This window comes from Ictidomys tridecemlineatus, chromosome 11, assembly GCF_052094955.1.
Source record: "Ictidomys tridecemlineatus isolate mIctTri1 chromosome 11, mIctTri1.hap1, whole genome shotgun sequence".
Taxonomy (NCBI): domain Eukaryota; kingdom Metazoa; phylum Chordata; class Mammalia; order Rodentia; family Sciuridae; genus Ictidomys; species Ictidomys tridecemlineatus.
Genome location: NC_135487.1, coordinates 124,991,298 through 125,017,990, shown reverse-complemented (window position 1 = coordinate 125,017,990; position 26,693 = coordinate 124,991,298). Strand labels below are relative to the sequence as shown.

The 26,693-nt window shown below is 35.8% G+C and overlaps 2 protein-coding genes across 5 annotated transcripts in view; both read right to left on the bottom strand.

Moving 5' to 3' along the window:
• The window catches only part of LOC144368757 (Fc receptor-like protein 3), a 611,935-nt gene that overhangs the window by 428,079 nt on the left and 157,163 nt on the right, over positions 1-26,693 (bottom strand).
• Positions 1-26,693, bottom strand: part of LOC144368452 (protein sidekick-1-like) — a 270,988-nt gene that overhangs the window by 187,033 nt on the left and 57,262 nt on the right. For all 4 annotated transcript variants that reach the window (XM_078027329.1, XM_078027328.1, XM_078027327.1 and 1 more), the window contains exon 2: positions 10,188-10,347. In XM_078027329.1, coding sequence (XP_077883455.1) covers positions 10,188-10,303 — 116 coding nt within the window. In that variant the 5' untranslated portion in view covers positions 10,304-10,347. The remainder of the gene's footprint in view (positions 1-10,187; positions 10,348-26,693) is intronic.

The window sequence follows — 26,693 nt, the reverse complement described above, 5'->3', positions numbered from 1 at the left end:
CTTGAAAGCAATGTGATACTTTGGTCTTGTTTTCTAAGACTTGCTAGGTAAGACTAGAGCAGTAATTTCTTTAGGACTAATATTTACCCTCCATAGACTCAAGACAATCTGTCTACTCTATTCATAGTCCTGAGAGTTTGGCAGCTTTTCACTTTAGCTGGTGAGGACAGGCCCTCTATCCATTCTTGGACAAGCATGGGAGCTACTCTTCTGAGGCAACTCTTTCCTTGGGCTCATACAGTTGACTCAACAGAAGTGATGAGGAAGGCTCTGTTGAATACTCCAGGGGACTATCTGCAGGCTTCCAGAGTCTTTTCCAGGTAGCTCTTCCTTTCTTGTACGCCATGCTGGAAATTTTAACTTGATAAATGTCTCCAAATTCTCAGATGTCTTCAACTCTGTAAGTCCTCCACCTGTGTTCCCTTTTTCAAGTCATGGCCTGGAAATTCTTTCAAAGCAGCAAGATGAGGGCAATTACAGAGCTCATCTTGTTTGTATTTCACCTCTCAGGGACCAACATCTTTCACTGAATGATATTCAGTGTCTTACAAACCATTCTTGCATATCTATGATTGAGCTTTATCACTGATTTAGGTAAATCTAATCCCTGTTAGCCCATCTTATCCCAGGCTGCTAGGTTTAGTGGAGTCCAGAATGAGAGATGACTAAGCATCAGGATTAAACAGCATTTCTAAAGTAACCCTTCCAGTTAAGACACATATCACATCCTATCAGACATTACCAGAGATATTTGTTATAAACAAAGATGCTGTGGGGAGTTTCTAGTAACCTCACAGGAGAGTTGTGCACAGATCCTTAAGGTTCTAGAACATGAGGATCATGTCTTATGCAGCAGGGAACTATATACACTGAAAAGTACCCCTAGTGAGCTTAGTATAAACCAAGAGTGCTATCAGGGATATTAGGAAAACATACAACTTAAGGTAAAGGTTAGAAGTAAATCATTATCAGAGCCAAGTAATCTTAAGAGTAAGGATACTTTCTCAACTACACTCAGGCCTCATCAGTTGATGGAGCAGTTACAGTTGGGCCTGGGTTTATACAATGTCACCTCAGTGCTGAAAACAGAGATGCCACTACCACAGTATTACAGGTGGCCAAAAGGAACACAGTGAAGGAATATACTCTCAAGAAGGGAGAGTACAGCAATACACTTGGGTCCTCATCTTTTGACAGGAATGTTTGAAAAAGGAATGGCTTAAAAATTGATATAAAGAAACACCTGGGCAACAGAAAATACTTAGCTAATGGGACAGAGGCTTAAGAGGAGGAAGATTGGAAATTCTGAAAGTAGTCACATGTCAACAGATCAATGGAGATGGTTAAAAAATATGGAATATTTTAATAATACTAGAGAGTTTCCACCTTTAATATGGTATTCAACAATTCACCAGACAGGATGACTCAAGTGTGGAAGTAATCTAGACTTCCTCACAACTACTGAAGTGTTACATGAGCAAATTAGCAACACTAGCAAGGCCTGAGGCCATGAAAAGGTCCAAGAGAACTGATTCCTCCTTATCAAAGCCAATCTGGCATTTGTCTGGCATTTGCACTGTGAGCTGTCAAACCTGACAACAGTTGAGACTGATGCTGAGCCCTCGCTACAGCACCCTTTTCTAAGTGGTCACTTGACTACATGATTATATCTGCCACTTCCAACACAGAAGCATGAAGTGATGCATTCCTATCAAACTTGGTATCTGTTCTGGATGTGGATCTGCCTTCCAGGCTCATTGACACCATCTGGGGACTTAGACAGCACTTAATCTTATAAGCCTGGTAGCCTGCACAGCACTGCCTCAGATGGAGATGTGAAAAGGAGATGTGAAAAGAGGTGCTTGATCAGGGGACCCACTACTCACACTATCTATAACATCAACTGAAAATAGCAATGCTAATAGAACATGGAATTAGGAATAACATTATGTAGTGTCGGGCACCATTCTCCAAGTTATATGTGTTGAACCCGTTGATCACAACTAAGGGATCAAGATCTCACTGGCCTCTATCCCCAGGACCTATTTGCATTTCCCAATCTGAAGCTCTTTTGGATCAGAGGTATTGATTCTTAAGGAAACTGTTTCCCACTGGCAATAAAGTAAGGAATCAGAGAACCTTACCATATAATTCACCCTGGTCACTTTGTTTTCTGCATGCCAATAGCACTCCAAGAAATTAGTTACTACTTTTATAGAGGCAACTAACCTAATTACCTAAGAAGCAGGGTTGGTGCCATATGGTGGTGAAGAAGAGGGAATTCACTGAGGTTTCTCTTAGAGCCAGTAAGATCATCTAAAATGACAAGATCTATGACCCAACAAAAGCAAGGCAAATAAAAGCAGAGGTAAAGGGTTGGATCAAGCTACCAGTAAGCAAATTAGACCAACTGAAGTTCTAGATGAGAGTTAGGCATACCCAGAATGAGATGGAGAGAAAGGCGAAACATAGGATCAAATAGAGCCTCGAGACTTCCCCAAATAAGAAAAATAGCTTTTTATACTAACTCTCTTAAAAGAAGTCCTTGTACAAATTGTAGTTAATTATTCTCTTGGAGGACACTCTTTAACAGTAGGTACAGGTGAACTGAGTGGTTCAATAACAGTCTCAATGCTATCTTTTTGGCTATACCTTCAGTCTGAGCCACTGCTATGGTCAGCGGTTCCACGTAGTATGGAGTGGCTTTATGCCAGTGCAATTGGCAGCAAAAGTGTCTCCACCCATGCCTCATGTTTCCTGGGGTTCTCTGGTACCACATCCAGAATGTTAATTGAGTACTAATGCTTGAGCTAGTTAGAAATCAAGGCCAGTGACCATAGGGAAATATTTACCTATCAAATATGGGAGCTGATAAACATTTTCCACAGTCACCTGTAAGGGTAGACATTTCTGAGATACATTTCATAAGGCTCCAGAGAAGTTCCAAGTGAGACTGGGCTGCAGCCACTTACAATGACCCCCATGTTGATAATACATGCCTTTGTAGGTTTTCCTCCTTGTTTCTTTGCCCTGCCCCGAATTAGCTTGAATGTTAGGGGCACATCTCATTCATTTGATTACATGTATTTTCATGTAAATCATGATCTGGCTTAAAATTTCCTGTGGAATATTTATTTTCATACTACCAACTTGTTAGTTTTGTGGGATTCTAAAATGTCCTCATGCCTAGAAAGCAGAATTCTTCTCCATTATTCACCTAATGTTTTAAAAGTTGTTGGTATTCTTTTTATATTATTAAAATTTGTTCTAATTAGTTATACATTACAGTAGTATGTACTTTGATATATCATACATATATGGAGTATAATTTCTCATTCTGTTAGTTGTACATGATGTAGATTCCCACTAGTCATATAGTTATATTTGTACATATGGTAATGATGTCTGATTCACTCTTCTATCCTTCCTACCCCCTTGCCACCTCCCCTCCCTTTACTCCCATCTTCCTAAAGTAACTCTATTCTTCCCTAGTCCTCACTCCTTATTGTGATTTAGCATCTGCATATCTGAGAAAACATTTGACCTTTGGTTTTGGGGGACTGGCTTACTTCGCTTATAATGATATTCTCTAGCTGCATCCATTTACTAGCAAATGCCATCTTTTTCTAGGCTGAATAATAATATTCCATTTTCCACAGTCACCTGTAAGAGTAGACATTTCTGAGATACAAAAAAAGCATATATATATATATAATATAATACATATTATATATATAATTTTCTTTATCCATTCATCTGTCCAATGGTACCTGGGTTGGTTCTGTAGGCTAGCTATTGTGATATTGTGAGTTGAGCTGCTATAAACATTGCTGTAGCTATATCACTGTAATATGCTGGGGTTACATTTAAGTCCTTTGGGTATAAACCAAGGAGTGGGATAGCTGGGTCAAATGGTGGTTCCATTCCAAGTTTTCTGAGGAATCTTCACACTGCTTTCCATAGTGGTTGCACCAATTTGCAGTCTCACAAGCAATGTATGTGTGTACCTTTCCCCCGTATCCTTGCCAACATTTATTATTGCTTGTATTCTTGGTAACTGCTATTCTGACTGGACTAAGAAGAACTCTTAGTTAGAATAGTTTTGATTTGCATTTCTCTAATTGCTGAAGATGATAAACAATTTTTCATTTATTTGTTAATCAATCGTATTTCTTCTTTTGTGAAGTGTCTGTTCAGTTTCTTAGGTCATTTATTGATTATTGGTATTCTTTTATGCTTATATTTTTATATGAGCTTTAGAACAATTTCCTCAAACTATCTACCAAAAAAAATCTCATTGGCATTTTTTATTAAAATATTCTGCGGTCTGGGATATAGCTCCAGTTGGTAGAGTGATTGCCTTGCATGCACAAGGCCCTGGGTTCAATTGCCAGCAACACACATACACACAAAATATATATATATAGGTAGTAGGTTTAATAAGAGACCTACTGATAATAGGTTAAACGTGTACAATAATTTCAAAGGAAATATCATTTTTACAATGCCTTTGTTTCCTACTAGGATCCTCTTTTTTATCTCTCAGGGAGGCTTTGTGTAATTTTTCTTCATGTTGGTTCTACTCATTTTTTATAAAAATTATTTGCAGGCATTTAATAATTTTTATTGATATTGGAATTTTTTCCCCTTTTTATAAAACATAAGAAAATAGCTTTCCTTTTAACCATTCCTATTCTTACTGAAATGAAAAAATAAAGATACATCAAATTTCTATTGTTGGAGTGAATTGAAAAAGCGATAGGTCTTATAAGAAAATTGTAAGATTTTTCAGTGGTTTAGAGTATCCAATTATTCCTCTTTGTACAACTTAATATTGCACTAACATTAAGAAATTATTTGCACATGCATACACAAGTACACACATTAAATATAAGCATAGCATTTTTCCAAAGTAGAAAGTAATTCACAGTAAATATTTTCTGGAAAAAATAGATGCAAATATACCTAAGACACTCATACAAGCTTGGCTTACCTATTGAAATTACTAACAATTTGCCAGTGTCACTTGTGCCTATATTCAGAATATTCATATGAAACATAAATTTTAACTGCACTGAAACAGCAAAGAAAATGCTATTTTTAAGCAAAGCTAGAAATGGTGAAACTATTTATTTGCTGTTTATAAGATTAGCATTGTCATAACTGATACCAAAGAAAGAAAAATAGTGGCTCACTTTCAGGTAAGAAACAGGTACCACTTTCATAAAGAATCCACATGTCCCAATTTGAGATTTAGAAAGGTGTCACAAAGGGTAACATATGAGAGCTGAAGACGCTTACTGGAAGAAAGTAGATGAAAGAGTCATTGGAAAAAATAGCATAAGATTTTTGGACAGATTTTATATCTTGAAAAAATGATGACAAAATATGATGGATTTCTGATAACCCATCTGAGTACCTGAAGCCCTCAGTGAACAGAATGTAATTCATCACATCTACCCCAAACCATTCTTCCTCCAGAATAACCCCTTCTTTGTAACAAGTTTCCAGTGAAATGTAGTAAAGCATTTACCTCATTTCAATGGCCTATACATAATGAGTCACTCCGTCATTCTTTCTCAATATAACCAGCAGAGATTGTCTGGTAGTGGCCTATCAAGGCATTTTTCAAATGAACAGGCAAATTTGCAAGTGAACGGAGGAAGGCAAAACAAAACACCTCAATAACTTTGAAGTTAACACCAAAACTGTTCTATCCTAAGTTTAAGAAGTTGCATATAACAATGTCACACTTGTTCATTTGGGGATTTCAAAATAAAACTATTACACAACAATTTCAAATACATACAGAAGAACGCAAATAATATTGTGATTTGACATCTGTCTTTATCCATGTTCAGTAAAAAAAAGTCCAATAGATAGAACTTCAATATTTTTCTTTTTCAGTCTTACATCCCTAAAGTGTAGTCCCACAGGAAGACGCCTAGTGTAGCTGTGCACCTTTCCTCTGTGAAGTGGGAGAAATACAAGGATAGGAAAAGACAACTGGCAAGGAGCCTGTATAAAAGGCATGTTCTTAGGTCACTTAGTTCCAGACTAAGGAACAGACTTAAAGATAAGAATCATATGATCATCTCAATAGATGCAGAAAAAGCATTTGACAAAATACAGCATCCCTTTTTGTTCAAAATACTAGAAAAACGAGGGATAAGAGGAACATACCTCAACATGGTAAAAGCTATCCATGCTAAGCCCCAGGCTAACATCATTCTAAATGGAAAAAAATTGAAAGCATTCCCTCTGAAAACTGGAACAAGACATGGATGCCCCTCTTTCATCACTTTTATTTAACGTAGTTCTTGAAACTCTAGCCAGAGCGATCAGAAAAAAAAATTAAAGGAATACAGAGAGAAAAATAAGAACTCAAACTATCACTATTTGCCGATGACATGATTCTGTACTTAGAGGATCCAAAAAATTCTAACTGAAAATTTCTAGAATAAATGAATTCAGCAAAGTAGCAGGATATAAAACCAACACCCATAAATCAAACGCATTTCTGTACATCAGTGAGAAGTCCTCTGAAAGAGAAACTAGGAAAACCACCCCATTTACAATAGCCTCAAAAAAATTAATAAAATACTTGCCAATCAATTTAATGAAAAAGGTGAAAGACCGCTACAATGAAAATTACAAAATGCCAAAGAAAGAAAGTGAAGTAAACTTTAGAAGATGGAAAGATCACTCTTGGTCTTGAATAGGCAAAATTAATATTGTCCAAATGACCAGACTACCAAAAGCACTATACAGATTTAATGCAATCCCAATCAAAATCTCAATGACATTTTTCATAGAAATAGAAAAAGCAGTCATGAAATTCATCTGGAAAAAATAAGAGACCCAGAATGGCCAAAGAAATTCTTAGCAAGAAGAGTGAAGCAGGAAGCATCACTATACCAGACCTTGGCATGGTATTGGCACCAAAACAGACCTGTAGACCAACGGTACAGAATAGAGGACACAGAGACAAACCCACATAAACACATTTATCTCATACTTGACAAAGGCAACACGAACAAATTGGAGAAAAGATAGCCTTTTCAACAAATGGTGCTGGGAAAACTGGAAATCCATAAGCAGCAAAATGAAATTAAACCCCTATGTCTCACCATGCACAAAACTCAACTCAAAGTAGATCAAGGACATAGGAATTAAACCAGAGACCTTGCACCTAAAAGAAAAATTAAGTAGGCCCAAATTTTCATCATGTCATATTAGACCCCGACTTCCTTAACAAAACTCCTAAAGCACATGAAATAAAATCAAGAATCAATAAATGGGATGGATTCAAACTGAAAACCTTCTCAGCAAAAGAAACAAACAGTAAGGTGATTGTTTAGAGAACCTTCAGAACGGGAGCCTACAGAATGGGAGCAAATTTTTGCTACATGCACGTCAGATAGACCACTACTCTCTAGGATATATAAAGAATTCAAAAAACTTAACACCAAAAAACCAAACAACCCAATCAGTAAATGGGCCAAGGAACTGAAAAGAGACTTCTCAGAAGATGATATACAATAATTAGTCAATAAATATAAAAAAATGTTTAATATCTCTAGCAATTATAGAAATGCCAATCAAAACTACAATTGGCCAATCCCCCAAAACCAAAGGCCAAATGTTTTCTCTGATATATGGATGCTGATCCATAATGGGGATGGAGGGGATCATGGGAGGCATGGAGGAACTTTAGATAGGGCAAAGGGGAGGGAGAGGAAGGGAGAGGATATGGGGGTAGGAAAGACGATGCAATGAGATGGACATCATTACACTAAGTACATGTATGAAGACACAAATGGTGTGACTCTACTTTGTGAACAATCAGAGACGTGAAAAATTGTGCTTTATATGTGTACTATCAGTTGAAATGCATTTTGTTGTCATGTATAATAAATTAAGAGTAAATAAATAAATTTTTTAAAAAAAGGAAACTGAAGGCCTAGACCAAAAATTTCTTTCCCACAATTCATAACATGTACCCAACTTTGAGAACCACTGTTACAGATTGTGTGTGTGTGTGTGTGTGTGTGTGTGTGTGTGTGTGTGTATCTCACTACTTTTCTTGCTTTTTGTGGTATTTGGGATTGAACCTAGGAGTACTCTACCACTGACTTCATTCTCAGCCCTTTTTATTTTGACAAAGAGTCTCACTAAATTGCCCAGGCTGTCCCTAAACAATCCTTCTGCCTCAGCCTCCCGAGTTGCTGGGATTATAGGCATAGGCGACAGTACCCGGCCACAACATTATTATTATTGTTATTTTTTTAACTAGGAAGAACAATCTGGGTTCCTTTGAAACATTATTCCTTTCTTCCTAGGGCACATGGAACATTTTGTCATTTAATTTTCATGAGAATCCTGTGATGGATGTTTTATTATACTCATTTTACATATAAGAAAAATAAGATCAAAATGGTTAACTTCTCTAAAGTCACAGAGACAGCAAATTGAGTAGCAAATACTTGAACTCAAATCACTTGCTGTTCAAGTCCATTACTTACACATGGATCTCATTTCTAAGTTTTCTATTTTATTTTTGCTTTTATACCCCTATTAACAAACCAAGCCTCATAATGTCACATTATACTGTAGAATGTTGCCTAGATTACTTGTGTGCCAGAAAATATGCTGTTTTATATACATTAGAACCTTCCAATGCTTACAATAATCCAAGTGAGTTGTCACTGGCTCCATCTTAGAGATCCTTATAATAGGAGCACAGGTGGCTGTCCAAGGCCACAATGCTAATACTAACAGGTAGTGGAGTGAATTCTAACCTAGGGATACTTGATTTCAGTGTGCAATGATAATTCATGATAAATTAATGAAAAATGATGATAAACTGCTCCCCCTAAAGCACATAACTTTTAAAAACAGTAGGCCTAATAATTTAAGAGGAGGTGACAAATTCATATGTCTATAAAGAGTGAGCAGACCATGGAAACAAGCAAATCAAGTGTGGGGTGATAAGGCTAAGAGGGCCAGAGGGCAATGACAAAAATAAGAGTTATGGGCTAGTACCACATGGTCATTGCTTCTGTGCTGGGCTAAGCCCAGGTGGCCTGTCCTCTGCTGACTGTTCTATGGAGAAAGAAAAGCAGGGGTTTGGGGGCTAGGGTTGTGGCTTAGCAGTAGAGTGCTCATTTAGCATGTATGAGGCCCTGAGTTCAATCCTCAACATCACATAAAAATAAATATATAGGGCAATATATATATATATATTTTTTTCTTTTTTTTTTTTAAGCAGTGGTTTCACAGGAACACTCACTGCTGGCAATCAATAAAGTGCATGTGTGTGGTGTTTAAAACACATTCTGCACAGGCCACCAAGGTACATCGTCTGAAGTAGAAGAGGACTGGGCTATTCCCTGTGGTGAGTTGGCGGCCACCCATACAGTTCATTCCTTCTTAATCCACTTATGAGAGACTAGGGCATTTCTGACTTCTGTTTATTTTGGAGCCTCTTGGGCTCTGCAGGCACCACTAGCTCTCTGACTTACTCAGAGCTGCAGCAGCAGCCTAATAGCCCCGATAGAGAAATGTAGGTGAAACAGCACAAGCAAAGGAGCTCTCAGTTCCTAGGAGAAGAAACTGAGCCTTAAAAGACAGTGCTGGGCTGCTTCCTGGGTAGAGTAGCACTTCATGCTTATCCTCAACTCCAGCTCTCCCCTTGACCTCTTCCCCCAAGTGGTGCTCCTTCCTATCCCAACTCAAAAATACAACTAGGAATGTTTTTTTTGACTGCTCAGAGTTCCAGAAAACTACCAATCTAAAAGTTACTATTCCAACCTAAAAGTTACTATTTAAACATGTACAGCCTGTTAGATAGGAATAATATTTCAGGGTGGAGACACTGCCACAGAAAAGTAAATTTATCATGCTAAAGCATTATGTGAATTCTCTATAACTACACTAGATTTTGTGTAGCAGTTTCGCTAATGGGCTTACTCTTAGAAAGATAATGACAGACTTCTACACGAAAATACAATCTATATCAAATAGTAAATCACATTCTAATTACATGTTCAAATCTAGTCCTCTAATCCTTAATGCATTAGAAATCCAAGCCAAAAATTTCACCCCTTGTGCTATTATGACCAATAAAGCAAGTATCCTAAACACATAAACCTGAAATGGAATCTTATTTGCAATCAATCAATTACTTATATTCGCTGCTGTAGGTGGTGAGCTCACTGTCATTGTGCATCCACTTGAATTCCAAAGGCCAGCTCCCTTCTGCAAGGCAAGTGAGGACAAGGCGATTCCCTTCCAGGTGCATCTGTGGTAGGCCTGGCTCTGTTTTAAAATATGGTGCAACATCATCTGAGATTTAAAAGGGGAGAGAGAGAGAAAGAAAAACACTGAATAAACAATAATCAATTATGTAAACAGAATTTAACCTTAAGCTTTCAACTCTGAATCTGTCAACAAAACTGACACAGGTACATTAAAGTGGATTGGAAATAATAATGGAGAGCTTATATATTGTTTATGCATATTTTCATATGTTTTTTTCCAAATGTTTTAATTTCACCTTTTGCTTTTCTCAAAAGAACAGACCTTTAAGAACATTAGAATCTCATAATAACACACAGTCTCTCAGTGACTTTTAAGGAGATATAAAGGAGGAAACTTGTGGTATAGTCACACAATGAGATATTACACAGCAATGAGAATGATACGCCTAAGTTATTTTTAGGTGTCCCTCATCTAGGATAATGGGAAAAAATGGGTTAAAGAGAAGAAATAATGGATGTTTGGCCCATTTAAGTAGCAAATAGTCCTAGATCTGCCAGAAATATGCAACAGCCCAGACGATATTTCACAAGGCCAAAAACTCAATGGTACCACTATTTGAAAGCATATGACAGGTTCATCTAAAGTTTTTTTCTACTTATGATTAATATTAGCTTATCAAAGGGACATATCAGGCAATCCCTGCTCGTACAGGTCTTTGGTTTTAACTAGGCAATCTATTTTCAAAGTAACAATCAAGGGTGTTCAAAGTGACAATCAAGGCTATGATAGAGAAATTTCTTCACATAGGCTTCAATAGATTTTTAAAAAGTGACAAGGATAAGTAAGATTAACATACATACACAAATGACATGACTCATAGTCTAGCGCTCTCTCTCTTGTCTCATACACACACACACACACACACACACACACACACACACAGAGTCTCTCAGTGACTTTTAAGGAGATATAAAGGAAGAAACTGTTGGTATAGTTACACAATGAGATATTACACAGCAATAAGAATGTCACAACTGTTTTACACATGGTACCATGGATGAATTTCATAGCTAAAATGCAAAATGATAGAACCCAGATGGATGGAATTAAAGGTGGAGTACATGCTTCGATTTGCAAGCTTTTGTTCAGAACCAGGCAAAACTACTCTTAAGGTGTTAGCAGGGTAAGTATTACCTATGGATGATAGAGAAGTGATGAAGAAGGGCTTTGGAGAACATGTGACATAGACTTATCTATTTTGTGGAAATTCACAGAATTCTCCACATGCTTTATGCTTTCATTGCATATATGGTTTTGTATCAGTGGTTTTTTGTTTGTTTTTTTAAACGAATGCAGGGCATGTGGCTTCTACATCTAGTTCCATCCCTACTTAGATATATGACCCTGATCAGGACAGGTGAACTTGTTTCTTTCTTCATCCATAAAATAAACAGAATTAGGTGACCTCTCATGTTTCTACTAAAATCCCGTAAGATCCACCATGCAGTCAGAATCCACTACTTCCAGTCTATCTTTCAGGCCTCCGGCCCTCTCTGCTCCATGCAGACTTGTCTGCTTTTACATTTCACCAGGGCAAAGATCCCCCCCACCCCGACGGCCTGCATTTCTCCTTCCCTTACCTGGGATACTCTGTGCAGGCTGAGTTAACTAAGGCTCCTCCCCACCAGTATATCTTAAGTCATTACATTTATTGCAATCACAATATTTGTATCAGAGTTTCAAATTATTTATAGATTATGCCTTAGTACACTTCCTTTCTTAATCATTTCTGAATTCCCAGTATCCATTACAATGCCAGAAAATAAGACTAGATAATAAATTTGTAGAGTGAATAAATATAATCGCAGTTAAGAAAAAATATAAGAAATAGCTTACATTTATTGAGTAATTAACATGTATTAGAAATTGTCCTAAGTGTTTTATATAAACTTATTTACTTTTCAAAAACCCTATGAAATAGGTATCATTTTCATATCTATTTTACAGAGCAGTAAACAGAAGCACAAAGAATTTAAGTAAACTGCTCAAGAATGACCCAGCAATAAATGGTTGTCATTATATAAATACAGATCTTGAACTCAACCATTCTATACATATGAATCAAAATGTTACAAATTTCTCAAAAGCAGGAATTTTCTTCTCAATCCATATCTAACTTCAAAGTTTTGATAAGTTAGTTTATGGACTTATTTGGCTGGACTTTTAAATTAAATTACTATTTCTTTAACAAATTAAACATCAAATAAAATAACAGTACTAAAATTGCACATAAAGTGTAGTTACACATGAAACTTTTGTATATACACTAATACTAAATATATACAATGTAAATATATTACCAGCATTCCCTTTACACAGGTTCTACCTCTGCAAATTCAATCAATAGCAGGTAAAAAGTATTCAGAAAATAAACTTTCCTGTACAAGACCTTTTTTCTTCTTGTCATTATTCCCTACATAGTAGGGAATTAACTAATTAACTATTTGTCTAGCTTTTGCACTATATTAAGAGTTACACATCATCTAGAGATGATTTAAAATGTATAGGAGTATATGTGTTATATGCATATATATACTACACCATTTATAATCTATGGGATGTGAGCATCTGTGGATTTGGATATACACAGTGGGGCCTGGAACCAATCCCCAGTACAAACTTAGGTATGATTATATAATTTGTCTTTGTGTTGACCAACTATACATAATTGATACACTGGTAGGATCGACCACTTACTAGTATTTATTAATTTGTTCACTCAAATAAATAAATGGTAAATTGGAACTGTGTGGTCAGAACATATAGTAAGGTGACTTAAACTGGTCAATGAGATTGAATGCAGGAATTGAGAGCTAAAGGATCAGAGGTCAAATACTCCAGCAACAGTAAATACAAGGGGCCCATTGGTAAGAAGAAACATGGTGAATAACTTTGAAAAGTACAAAAGAATGAAAAATAGCCCTTATTGCAGGGGCAAAGAGTAAATGGAAGGAGGGTGTGTTAGGCCCTATAGGCAAGGCAAGCACATGCCATCCTGCATGCATATCAGTGATGTCCACTTCACAATAAAAGTATTCTCATTTTAGTGACAGATGATATGATTATCCTGTTTATACATCTTAGTCAAAAAAAGCTATTACTACCAAAGAACTGCGGGAAGCCTTTGAAAAGGTTGTGTAGTAAAAAAAAATCATTCTGGTTGCACTGCAGAGAAAAGAGCTAAAGAAGGACTGGAGTAGTGGGAGATGATTTGGAAGACCACCACAGGAATCCAGGTAAAATGCTCTAAGAGGGGACAAATGGTAGGTTGGGCAAAGATAGTAGTAGGAATTGTGGTGGAAGAGATGGAGAGAAATGGGTGGTTTTAACATACTAAGTGGATTCAATGATGGATTGGATATGAAAGTGAAGATGACATAGCTTGTCCAGAGGGATTCTTAAGTTTCTGGCCTGTATAATTTTCTGGTCCATAAACAGACAGTGATTCTATATGACAGACTCTGTAATCAGCATTGGAAATATAAAGAGAATAAGACATGGCAACTGTCCCTTAAGAGATTATGGTCTACGTCTGATGACACAGGAATATAAACAGTCAAGTGTTAAGTGCTATAACAAAACATGTCAAAGTCAGGAGGAGCCAATGATCCAGGTCCTATTGCAAGAGTTACACCTGCTTCTGTTGCATATGATGTGGTCTAAGATGCATTTCAAGTGTATTTCTAGGTTTTGATTGTCAATAGTGTGTCCAATTTCCATTTTTTGCTGTGTACTTCAACTAAAATCATCCACTCTTATGACCCAAAGAGTGTAATAAAGCTGAATTGCAATGGATATAGCTTTGATACCTTGGGATTTACTGAGCTGCAGGCTTTATTAATGTCTTGCCATTTGCACTCTCTTTAACAATAGAAAAAGAAATGCCACTTCATATGGTTCCAGTGTCCTACATGCATGAGTCATAAAAAATACATCTTTTGAAAGGAAAAACTTAAAGATAGAAGCTCAAGAATTTGAATTTTGTTTTACAGTTGACACTGCATGATCAATTTAATACATTATACAATAATGGTTTTGAACTTAAATCATGCCACAGCTCAATTCTTCAAAGAACTCATAGTTAACCAAACATGCCTATACAAATGTACAAATTATCATGCTTGGTACTGTGATCTAACAGAAAAACTTTTTTTCACAAAGAACAGTTTTCCTACAATTTGCAACAAATATTTTTGTAGTCTAAGTGATGATAGGATTATGGTTAGCATATATGCTGATATTTACTATAAGAAGGAAGGGCAAATATGTCAATGTTCTGGAGTTTTAAACTTCTAAATTAAAATTATTACCACAAATATTTTAACATAGATTAGCCAATATGAAAATAATAATCTTCTGAGCCCAGCATTATGTATCACTGAAAAATATGCAGAGATCTTCAAATTTAAAGAGTACATAAAGGTAACAAAATACAAAGCTTTGGGAAGAGAAAGAAAAGGGCAGATTAGTATTCAGGTGTGCACGAACCCCCACAAAAGCATGTGTTCTTTCTATACTTTAAATGGGATAGAGAAAAGCTTGAAAAGATCCATAAAGCAGAAAAATGATTGAATTACCTCTGAGGTAAACTTATCAAACTTTGACCTGGGAAAAAAGCCAATGGTGCACTTAATGCTCTTTGAGAAGTAGGCGTGTATATGTTTTAAATAATAACTAATAGATCACACCCCCCCTCAGAGAAAACATATAAGAGATTATGCACACTTACAAATTCTAACAATGAACATTCTTAGGTCCTAGAATGAATTACCAAGAAAAACTGTGAAATTTCTATTTTTATACTTTTAAAAAGAACATAAATCATTTATGAAAGAGAGTCTCATTTGTCTGGATAACATAGATTTAAGGTCCATCCAAAGGAGAGGAACAGAGTTAATGTTCTTTCAAGACAACATTTTATGATGTCAAAGTCACTTCCATAAATGGACTTTCAAGGTTTTCGGATATCATATAAATGGATTTAACTTTACCTGCCAATGCAAAGATAATCTTCTCATCTATAAAGGAACCATGACCCATGCACCACAGTAGAAATAGTTTCCATGGGGAGCAGAGGAGCGTGAGAAGTTGAAACTGAGCCTTGTGCTTTGGTTCAGCACCCTTATGAGAAGGGGAAATGTCCTGTGGACCTTAATTGTCTTCAGTATGAGGGAAAGTTGATAATCTTTTGAAACCCCTTAATGATCAGATGGACAGGAATCATCTATTAGGTACTCAAAATGTGAAACTTCAAGCTATTTGTGTGACTCTGCCAATGGGAGAGTCAACCAAGTTAATCGTCTTCTACTTAGTAACTTGCCCTTTTCTCCTTTCTTTTCAAGTGATAATGAATAAAGAAATAATAATCAACCTCCACTTAGCAAAGGAATCCACGGAATCACAAACGAGGAGGTATGAATTAGATAAAACCACATGTTCTGGTGACGTGAGGAGAAAATCTACTGAGCCCCTGCAATCAGACCATCAATCAGGTGTGAGTCCAGCGGGGAGTCGCAGCATGAATGGGCAATCAGCTGGAGCAGGACCTTTTATTACCAAACTCTGCTTTTGCCACAGCTAAATTTCCCAGGGCGACTAATCCTTTAGTTTAAACCACTAATCTTCTTTTCAAAACTTCTTTTATATCAAATTCAAACATTTTCATGCCCCAAACTTATAATTTGCCACTAACACAAAGTTCTACTTTTCAAATTCCAGTGAAAAACAAAAGCACAGGGCATAAAGAATTATTTGTGAACAACTACTCTAAAAAATATGGGTAGAAGATCCTCTTCTGGTAAATGTAGTCATTCCAATTTCAGCTGCTGGCAGTTCATTACGTACACCTATTGAAGCCAAGAATTTAATCTCATGGTATGATATGCTTTTCTCATATTAGTAATATTAATCTTTTTAAAGAAAATAATTATGTATTTAAAATGCACTTCTGAGGTAAAAATATTACTTGATACGTTCTACTATGATTAAAACTGCAGATATGAAAATGTCACCCTATGGTGCTCTTAAGAGGACCCTACTGTTTCAAGTCAAAGTCTCCTAAATGCTTTAGCATAAGGCAATTCAAGCTGCATTTTCTATGACCATCATTTAAACCTTTGGGAAGTTAAAGGTAAAATGAGGGTGGGAGGGGAAGCGAGGGTAAATCAATAGTAGATAATAATTCCCACACTAGCTAATTACCCTTCCAGTAAAGAGCTGGTTCTATCATCATAGCTAAATTCTAGTCTTCATTACCTAAACTTATCAGAAATATTTATTAATATTTCCAGTGGTAGATTTTCAAATATAATAAAAAATTCTATCATAATCTGTGGTTCAAACAAACAAAAAGGACCCATCTTCTCTATATGTCACTTTATATAGTATTACCTGGTAAAATAAGTATCAGAATTCTAGGTGAAAGGTATCTACAATTGAACAAATGTGTATCTGATTTCAAACACAACCAAAAAATGAAACTATTATGATGACTATAACTTACAAGAAAAAGGTGTTTTTTCAACTATTGCCCTATCACACTCAAACATTTCTGATGGGATAGGACTAGAAGTTTACCTAAGTCAGGTCGCACCCACATGTTCCCTAGTTCAGCACCATGCAGGACCTCTGAACAACGTGAGAAGAGCCCCCCTGCCTCCCCAGTTCTGCAGGCCTTTGCACAGACAAGGAGGCCTAACTCAGACACCAGTACTAGCTGTTGCTCCTTTACAAACTGAGGCACTTTGTCATTCCTCAAGCATTTGTCATGCTCCAGCATTCCCTGAGCATTTCCTGGCCACAGGGCACTGGGGATTACAGCTGGCCCTACCCAATGAGCTCATAGTCTAGGAAATGAGACTTGTAAATAAGCCAAGAAAAATACCATGAGCAGAGGGGACAGAGGTATGAAGTCAGTGTTGTGAGAAGGCCCTTGATGGGGTTCATGGATGATGACCTCCCTGAGGATAAAGTCCCCACATCTCAGCCAGGGCAGAAGTGGATGGGCGTAAGCTCCAAAGGAGCCTACAGCAAGTGACAGATTCACCCACAGAAGGCTGAGGTTCCAAGGTGTTACAGAAACAAAAGGCCCAGAGGCATCCTTAAGAGCTGCTTCTGCTACATAGTAACTTTGTGTAGCTTGTTAAAGAGCTGCCCCCTGTACCATCATTCCTTATAAATGAGATTTTTTTTTCCAGACAAATGCTCATAAATCCCAACTAAGAAGCAGCTGAAAACCAATTGGCCTGCTGCTCATGCCTGCTCTAGCTATGGCGCTAAGGACTCCTATAGAGAACTCCTGTACCTTGTAGAGACATGGAGGTCACACTGAAGACAAAGAGTGGCTTACCGGGGGGCCACAGTGACTGTAACCCTTGGTTGGGACAGAGTCTAGGGACTTAGGCATCAGGATGACTGAGCACACTCTTAGACCAAGTAAGAGGCAGACTTGACTATCCTCCTGGTTTCTGTTCCTGTTTTCTGGAGGGTACCCTAATCAGAAGGGACAAAGCAGATCAAAAATTTGCACAGCATATTCCAAGGTCTCACCACAAAGTCATCACTTTTTACTTAGAAGTTTAGCTAATGAGGATAGAATTTTCTCCAAGTAGTTGGTTTGTGTTATCCCCATAATATTTCAGTCTGCGTGTGTGAAGACAGAGAAAGCAAAAGGATTCCTCCTAAGATTTCCATTAAACAGTATTGTGAACAGTTTGCTGGGGTTCAGTCAATATGGAAGTCTCTGTTTGTCTTTGTCTCTGATTGTCTCTGTTTTCTCTGAAATGGATGTGGATTAACAACATATTTAAGGCAACTCATAGGGTAAACCTACCTTCTAATATTTTTCCTTAATAAGCCATTCAAGCTTTCAGTGATATTTAAGTACAGTTAAGGTGATGGTAGAAAGAAAATGGTTGTATTTATGTCCTGATTTGATCCTGCACTGGGCTAATCTATTTCAACATATAAATTAATAATAGGAAGAGACAGTGGGATAAAAGCAATTCCCTATATCTCCAACTGAAATAAGCTTCCAGCTCTCATATTTTACTTCTAAGTAAAAGTATACTAAATTGTCATTTTTATGGTTTGTAAGGAGAAAAACTGTGACCCAAAAAATAAGAGGAAAGTTACCAGAAATAACCAACATTCTTGAACACAATACAATATTTCTTTCAAATAATCCTAAAAATCCAGTTCCTATTAGATAAAAAGTCAAAAGATCCAAGACAAGAAACTTAAATATGATTATCTTTCCCTGCTTAGATGTTTGCTAATAATGAGTTTATGGCACATATTTACTGACATAGAAACTCAAAAGAGATAACTAAAAGATTTCCTCAGACCAAAAAAATTGCATGTGAAAGAAATTCCTAAGAATATCTCAGTTCAATCAGACAGAGCCTATTGATTTTAGCAAAGTTACAATCCATAAGAGATCCTCAAGGAGGAGCTCCTCCATGATGGCAGCTCAGAGCAAGAACTCTGGCCTGGGTTGCAGGCTCTTGCCTCTCCCTCGCTTTGTCATCCTGGGTTTCTAGGTCAGCAAAACAATAAAAACAACCTCCTCAAGACAACAGCACCCAAAATTCTTGGCCTATAGACCACTTTGCCACTTTTATAAAACAAACAAACAAAAACCATAGAGGACTCCTAAATTCCTATTTCCATATTTGTCATGTTAAAAGGTAAAACTATAAACTTTTCAAAATATTTATTTATTAATTTTACTGGGCTCAGTGGCAAAGCACTTGCCTCACATAAAGTCATTATATTAACACAAAAGATATATTTATGAAAATGTATTATCTAATACAAAACAAAAAATATCTTAACAGAAGAATTCTTCCACATTTTTTCAGTTTCTATCTTTGTAAAAAGTAGAAAAGAGATTCTCACATGAACTTCTCCATTTAGTCTTGGTAGTATGTTGTTTCACTTGAAGGACAATAATAACATACAGACTTTTAGATATGTAGTTAGAAAGCATGAGAAGTAATTTAATAGTCTATTCAAATAATTGAGAATATTTTTGTTGATACACAACTGAAAAAGTGTCAGTTTCATAAAGATAAGTAGTAATATGGAATCTTAAACTGTATCAATAAAATTTTGGTACTCTGTTATATTAAAATTATTTGGTCTATCTTGTACTTTGGATCTTTTACACACTCGACTTTGTTGAGTCATTGAGTTTTGCAGATCTTCCAAATGTTGACACATTTCATTACACACACACACACACACACAAAGTCACATGTTAATATAGCATGAGACAAGTCCTTTAAATAATGGGAAATGTCAAGTTTATAGAGGCATATATAAAGATTTCCAAAACTCTATTTTTTATTTATGACCACAATTTTTATCATTAGCCACAAATACTGTTTTAAAAATAGAATAGAATTATTTTGTTCACTTTCAAGAAAATGCTGCCAAATATCCAATACTAAATAATTATAGTTTGTCAGTCATAAACTCAGGTAAAAACAGAGGACCAAGAACAAAGAGGCGAGATGGGCTGCCAGCTCATACATCCTCACAAGGACTTTGCCTGGAAGTGACCATCCTGCTTGTGCACTCAGCAGAAGGATTTTATATGTGGTTCGCATTTGGACATTCATTAAGTTCAAAATTTAGCACAATTAATGATTTTTAATACTTTCCCAAGAATATTAAGGGAACTGAATTTTTTTTAATCAGAAAGAAACACATGCCAACTATTAGAGTTTGGCATCACTGTTGATATACCTGCTCATGTGCCAGAAGTTTTGCATCATCAATAAAATCTCAACACAGGGAAAAAATCTCTGTATTATTATAAAATGCTTTTGTCCTGATAGACTCTACTGGCAAAGGGTCTTGGGGCTGTCAGGGGTCCTCAGATCACATTCTGAGAACTGCTACTCTTGAGATGTCCTGGGATTAAACCAGTTTATATGAACAAAATGCTCATGACTGTGCCTTGTAAAAAAGCACAATATGCTAACTGGCTTCTATTAAAACACTCTGCCACAGAATGAAACTGCATCTTCCTGCAGAAGGCTGAATCTTGAACTTCATCCAGAACGCATTTACTTTTGGCTTTCTAAATAACACACATAAATCAGGCCACAGTCTTAAATGTCAATAACTATTAAGCCAAAGAAGTTGTTCAATTTAAAGAAAAACAGGTGTTCCTATTTTCAATTACTTCAAATTTCTAGAGAAGTCTAAATATTGATTTGATTATTTATTTGTTCATTCAACAAACATTTATTAAATACCTACTTGGACTTCTATGAGATGGGAATACAGATGTGAATGTAAAAACAAAACAATAAAAAAAAATACACTTTCATGGAAGATATTAAGAGAGATAAACAATAAACAAAGAAAGAAAATATACAGAACAATCTATTTTGTTAAAACCTCTATTTTTTATACAAATTACTTAATCTGTGATTGATAAATAGGAAATTGATAGTGGTGTAATGCAGAAGTAGTACTGATTTATACATGGTCCCCCCAGAATATTAATGTTACAACATTATCATGAACAAGCTTTATTGTTTATTAAAGAGGCTTAAAATGTAAGAAAACAAACAGCAGCAGCAGCAGCATCAAGAGAACTACTTTAAAAACCAAAAATGTACCTTCTTTGTTTAATACATGAGGTAACTGGTATAGGCACATCAAGAACCACATTTTTTTCCACTACATTACACTATTGAGAGAAGCTTCAAGGACAGGTGAATATGCCTGGAAGGCTTTTCTCTCCATATCAAAACAGAAAACCAATGAAGAAAGTTACTAAGAGTATTATTTTTTATTAGTGTCCTAATAGCAAAGTTACATAGATTTTATATGATCTGCTCCAACAGGATTTTTCCCATAAGTTCTATTTTACTTTATGATTTTACAGAACATGGTATTTTTAAGGAACCTATACGGAAGAGGAAGAGAATTTCTTGCATATAAAGTAGTGATAATGCTATAGAAAAAATATGTAACAGAAGAGGAAAAGACAAAGGGGGGAAGGGATGGCAGTCTTAAAAGAGGAAGAGAGGGAGGCATCACTGAAAAGGTTGATTCCTGAGCAAGGAACAGGAGGGGCTCAAGAAGGGAATCATGCACTGAAGCAGGAAAGGCCACTGTGAAGGCCTTGAGGTGAAAGTGAATCCGCTGTGTTTTAAGAACAGAGGGAGAGCGTGGAGAATGGAATAAGGGTTGGGGATAGTTGGAAGAGATGAGGCTGCAAAGGTAACAGGATGAAGCCTTATATGACTCTGCTGTTTTTAAGTAACAATGGGGACATTTGAACAGAAAGGTGATATGCCCTGACTTAGATTTCTGCTGGTCCACTACTCACTCAAAACTCAACTGTGCTGTGATCAGGCAGGAAGGGCATTGGCTGGGAGGCCACACAGAAGGCTGCTGAATTAATCCAATGCAGGATGATGGTGATGTGGTGAACTGGTTGCTGGGAACATGACAGGAGATTAGACTTCAGACATTGTAAAGTTAGAGACAACACAATTTAGAAACACAGGACATGGCATCTGAGAGAAAGATGAATCAATGACAGTGTCAAGGTTTCTGGTCAGAAAAACTAGGAAGACATGGTTGGCCCTTCCTGGAGTGCAGAAGACTATGTAAGCAACAGTTTAAGAGGAAAAGAACAGAGGTCAAAGTGCATCAGTTAAACCTGAACCATCCATGGGACACTCATGTAGAGTAGCTAAAAAGGCAGGCGGATTCACGCAATACATGTGATCTCCTCAAAATGCCAAGTCAACACTGCAAAAACTCATTAAGAAATATACTATTGCCAAAGATATGAAAGATATAATTAGATAACATTAAAAACAATTTTGTGAGAAGTTAAAATTTAAATATCCTAGTAGACTGTATTAAAAATAAAACCAAAAGTAAAATTTGTATTGATTATCTAAAATAAAGATTTGTAAAATCTCTAAAATAATTTTATCCTGAAATACTGTAATTTTCATTGTATTACCAAGTGAATTCAGTTGATATCTTAAATTTAATTATACAATCATACCTACTAAAAATTACTCTGAAAGAAAATAAAATAATGGGTGACACTTCTGTCATTAAAGACAGGAAAATGTCCTTACTAAAGATAATGGCATCAACAATCCAATGGCATCATTTTTACCATGAAGCTATACATCAGTTTCTTCCCATGAAAAATTAATAAACACTAAGAGAAGTCAAACACAGGAAGGAACTGCATGCCTGAGCATTGAAGGAGATGAGACTTAGAGCTATAAAATGAGGCCTCTGGGCTTATTTTCCTTAGAATGCCCCCCCCTCCATAAACAAAATATTTGTTAAAGCACAAAACAGTCCTATAAACATAGATGTAAAATATGCTCTTTCCTGACAGATACAATGCCTAAAATTCCACAGCTGTTCTTTAAAGTGCCAATATCACAATATGGGGGGGGGGGGAATTATACAGTAGTCATCACATCTAGTATATGCTTGTTTTTTCTTTTCTTTTTTCTTCCTCTCCCACACTCAAATGTCCATATACTAATTATCAAGACAGTCCACATTCTGGTCTATAAAACAAATCTCAACAAATTTAAAAGAATTGAATTTATAGAAAGTTATGCTCTGACCATAATCAAATCAAAATAGAAATCAATAACAAAAAGACAACAAGCAAATCTCCAAACATCTACAAACTGAGCAATATACTATTGAATAATGCATGAGTCAAAGAACAAGTCTGAAAAGAAATTTTAAAAAATATATAGAACTTGCTAGGAATGGTGACACATGCCTGTAATCCCAGAAACTTGGGAAACTGAGGCAAGATCAGATGACAAGTTCAAGGCCAGCCTGGGAAAGTTAGCAAGACCCTGTATCAAAATAAAAAATGAGAAAAAGGGTTGGAGATGTAGTTCATTGGTAAAACACCCTGGTTCAACTGCCAATACTGGGCAATTAAAAAAAAAAAAAGTCCAACAACTGAATGAAAATGAAAATATGTGGGATGCAGCTAATGCTGTTCCAACAGGGAAATTTATAGCATTAGAATATTTACATTGGGAATGAGGAAAACTAGATAGATCAATAGCCAAATTCCTACCGCAAAGAAGGAAAAGAATATTAAAATAAACCCAAAGCAAGCTCAAGGAAGAAAATAACAAAGGTAAAAATAGAGTCAATAAAATTGAAAAGATAAGCATAATACAGAAAACCAATGGATCAAAAAAGATGGTTCCTGGTGGTGAGGTAACAACTGATAAATTTCTAAAAAAACCTCTAGAGATGATAGGAATCATCAATACCAGCAAATAAACAGGAGTATCACTATATATCTTGCAGCCATTAGAAAGGGGATACCGTGAATAAGTGTAAGCTCATAAAATGGATAACTTAGAAGATATGAGTCAATTCCTAGAAAACTATAAACTTCTAATATTCACTTAAAATGAACCAAATAATCTGAATAGTCCTATAACCACTGAAAGAAATTAAACGTCATTTAAAACCTTCTAAATAAAAAAAAATCTACCAGATCCACATGGTTTCACTGGAGAATTTGACCCACAAACAAAGAAGAGTTGACATCAATGTATACCATATACTACAGAAAATAGATGAAAAGAAAACATTTCCCAGATCATTTCTTGAAGTTTATATTACCCTGATCTATATTCTGGAAAAGACAATACAAAAAAGGTCATCTATAGACTGATATCTCTTACCAATTTAGAGACAAAAATTTTCAACAAAATATTAGCAAATCAAATCCAGTAAAATACTTTAAAAAATTAAACACCATGACTAAATGGAATATATTTCAGGTGTGTAAGGCTGGTTCAACATTCAAAAATAAATCATGACAAATCTACCTTACCAATGGGTTTAAAATATTTTTATTAATTTATTATTTATTTTAATTAGTTATATATGACCACAGAATGCATTTCGATTCATTGTATACAAGTACAGCGCGACGTTTTATTTCTCTGGTTGTACATGAATGTAGTGTCACACATGTGCAGTCATACGTGTATCTAAGGTAATGATGATCATCTTTCCTGTCCCCATGTCCCCTCCCTACCTCTCCTTCCCCTTTGCACAATCAAAATAAAATGAAACAGAAAAATCATTTGGCAAAACCCAACATTCATGATTTAAAAGAAACAAAACAAACAACAAAACCCTCCTCCAAACTGAGAACAGAGGGGAACTTTCTCAATCTTATAAAGGACATCTACACAAAAAATAAATAAATAACAACAACAAACCCTATACCTAACATCACACATAACAATTAAGGATAATATTTCTCCCCTGAATTTGGTAATCAGTAAAGATGTCTGTTCTCATCACTCCTATTCAACAGCCTAGAAAGGCTTATCCACTGAAATAAGGAAGAAGAGTGAATTGAACAAGGCTGCAGGATATAAGAGTAACACACAAAATCAATTACATTTCTGTTAACTATTAAAGAACATGCAGAAAGAAAAATGAAACACACAAAACATTTATAATCACTCCAAAGAAAATGAAACACTTAGGCATGAATTCTAAAAATATGACCTATATGCTGAAAATGATAAAATGCTCATTACAGAAATAAAAAAATCTAACTACATAGGAAGACATGCATGTCCATAGATTGAAAGACTCAACATAACAAAAATGTCAAATCTATACAAATGCGCATACAAGGTTAATGGAATTCCAGTTAAAAAGCAAAATTATATATATATAAAATATATACACATAAAATATATACACACACAGATTATTCTAATATTTATAGAGACAGGCAATGGAACAAGAATATCTATATTTTGAAAATTATAAGATGGGAGGAATTGCTCTTCCTGATTTCAAGATGACTTATCTAGCCAGAGCAATAAAGCCACAGAGGGATCAAAGGCACAGAAGAGAGCCTCAGAAAACCCAACACAGGCACAGTCAACTGACTTTTGACAAGTGTAAACTATCTTGATGGAGGAAGGATAGCCTTTTAAAAAAGTGGTGCTGGAGCAACTGAACACCCAGATGGCAAAAGAATGAAACACTCTCTAATTACCATGATTTACATAAAAATCAAATCAAAATGGATCTTTGACTTAAGTACAAAACTACAAAACTTTTAGAAAAATACACAGGAGAAAATAGCTGAAATGTAGGGCTAGGGAAAGTCTGAGACTTGACCCAAAAAGCAGAATGTATAAAAATGTAAGTAATAAAAGATAAATTGAAACTGATATCAATATTAACAACTAATACCCTAAAGAGGTAATATATTACAGAATGGTAATATATTACCATTGGGAATGGGAGAAAATGTGTCCACACTGCATATCTATAAAAGGACTACTATTTAGAACATATAAAGAACCCCAAAAAACTAACAGCACAATGTAAACAGAAAATTGACAAAAGATATGAAGAAGAATTACAAACAACAAATAAGTACATGAAGTGGCTCAAGCGGTAGCGCGCTCGCCTGGCATGCGTGCGGCCCGGGTTCGATCCTCAGCACCACATACCAACAAAGATGTTGTGTCCGCCGAGAACTAAAAAATAAATATAAAAAATTCTAAAAAAAAAAAATAAGTACATGAAAATTTAATGTTCAATATTATTATAAGCATTAGAGAAATACTAATTAAAACAATAGGATATCACCACATATTTATTGGGATGTCTAAAGTATTCATGATAACATCAAATGCTGGTTAAAAAAAGATTCTCATATTGCTGATGGGTATGTAAACTATCATAGAGGATTGAAAATAGATTGGTAGTTTCTTATAAAACTAAAATGCAACTACCATACAGCCCAGCAATGAGACTCTTCGGCATTTATCCCTAAGAAATGAAAATGTGCTTACACAAAAATGTTCCCACAATATCTCCATCAGATAGGTGGCTTTTAAAAATGCCCATTATATAAGGCAAAAAAAAAAGTGGCTAGATGATCATACTGGCTTTAGTCATAATGGCTAAAAACTGGATACAAATCAGATGTCCTTGGGAAGCTTAGTGAGTGGTTATACAATCTACGATACACCCATTCCTTGATAATATTTGGTAATAAAATGGAACAAACCATTATTACAACAACGTGAATAAATATGCATGGAATTGTGCTTAGTGAAGAAAGATCACATGTATTGTGAATCACTCTCATTTAACATTCTGAAAAATGACAAAATTATAGAAATAAAGAAGAGATTGATGGGGGCCAGGGATGGAGCAGGGGGATAAGCTGGGTGGTGAAGGGCATGTTCTTTTGTCTTGACTGCACTAATGTTAGTAGCCTAGTTGAGATACTGTACTATGATTCTGTAATATAATACCATTGGGAAAATCTGAATAAAAGGGAC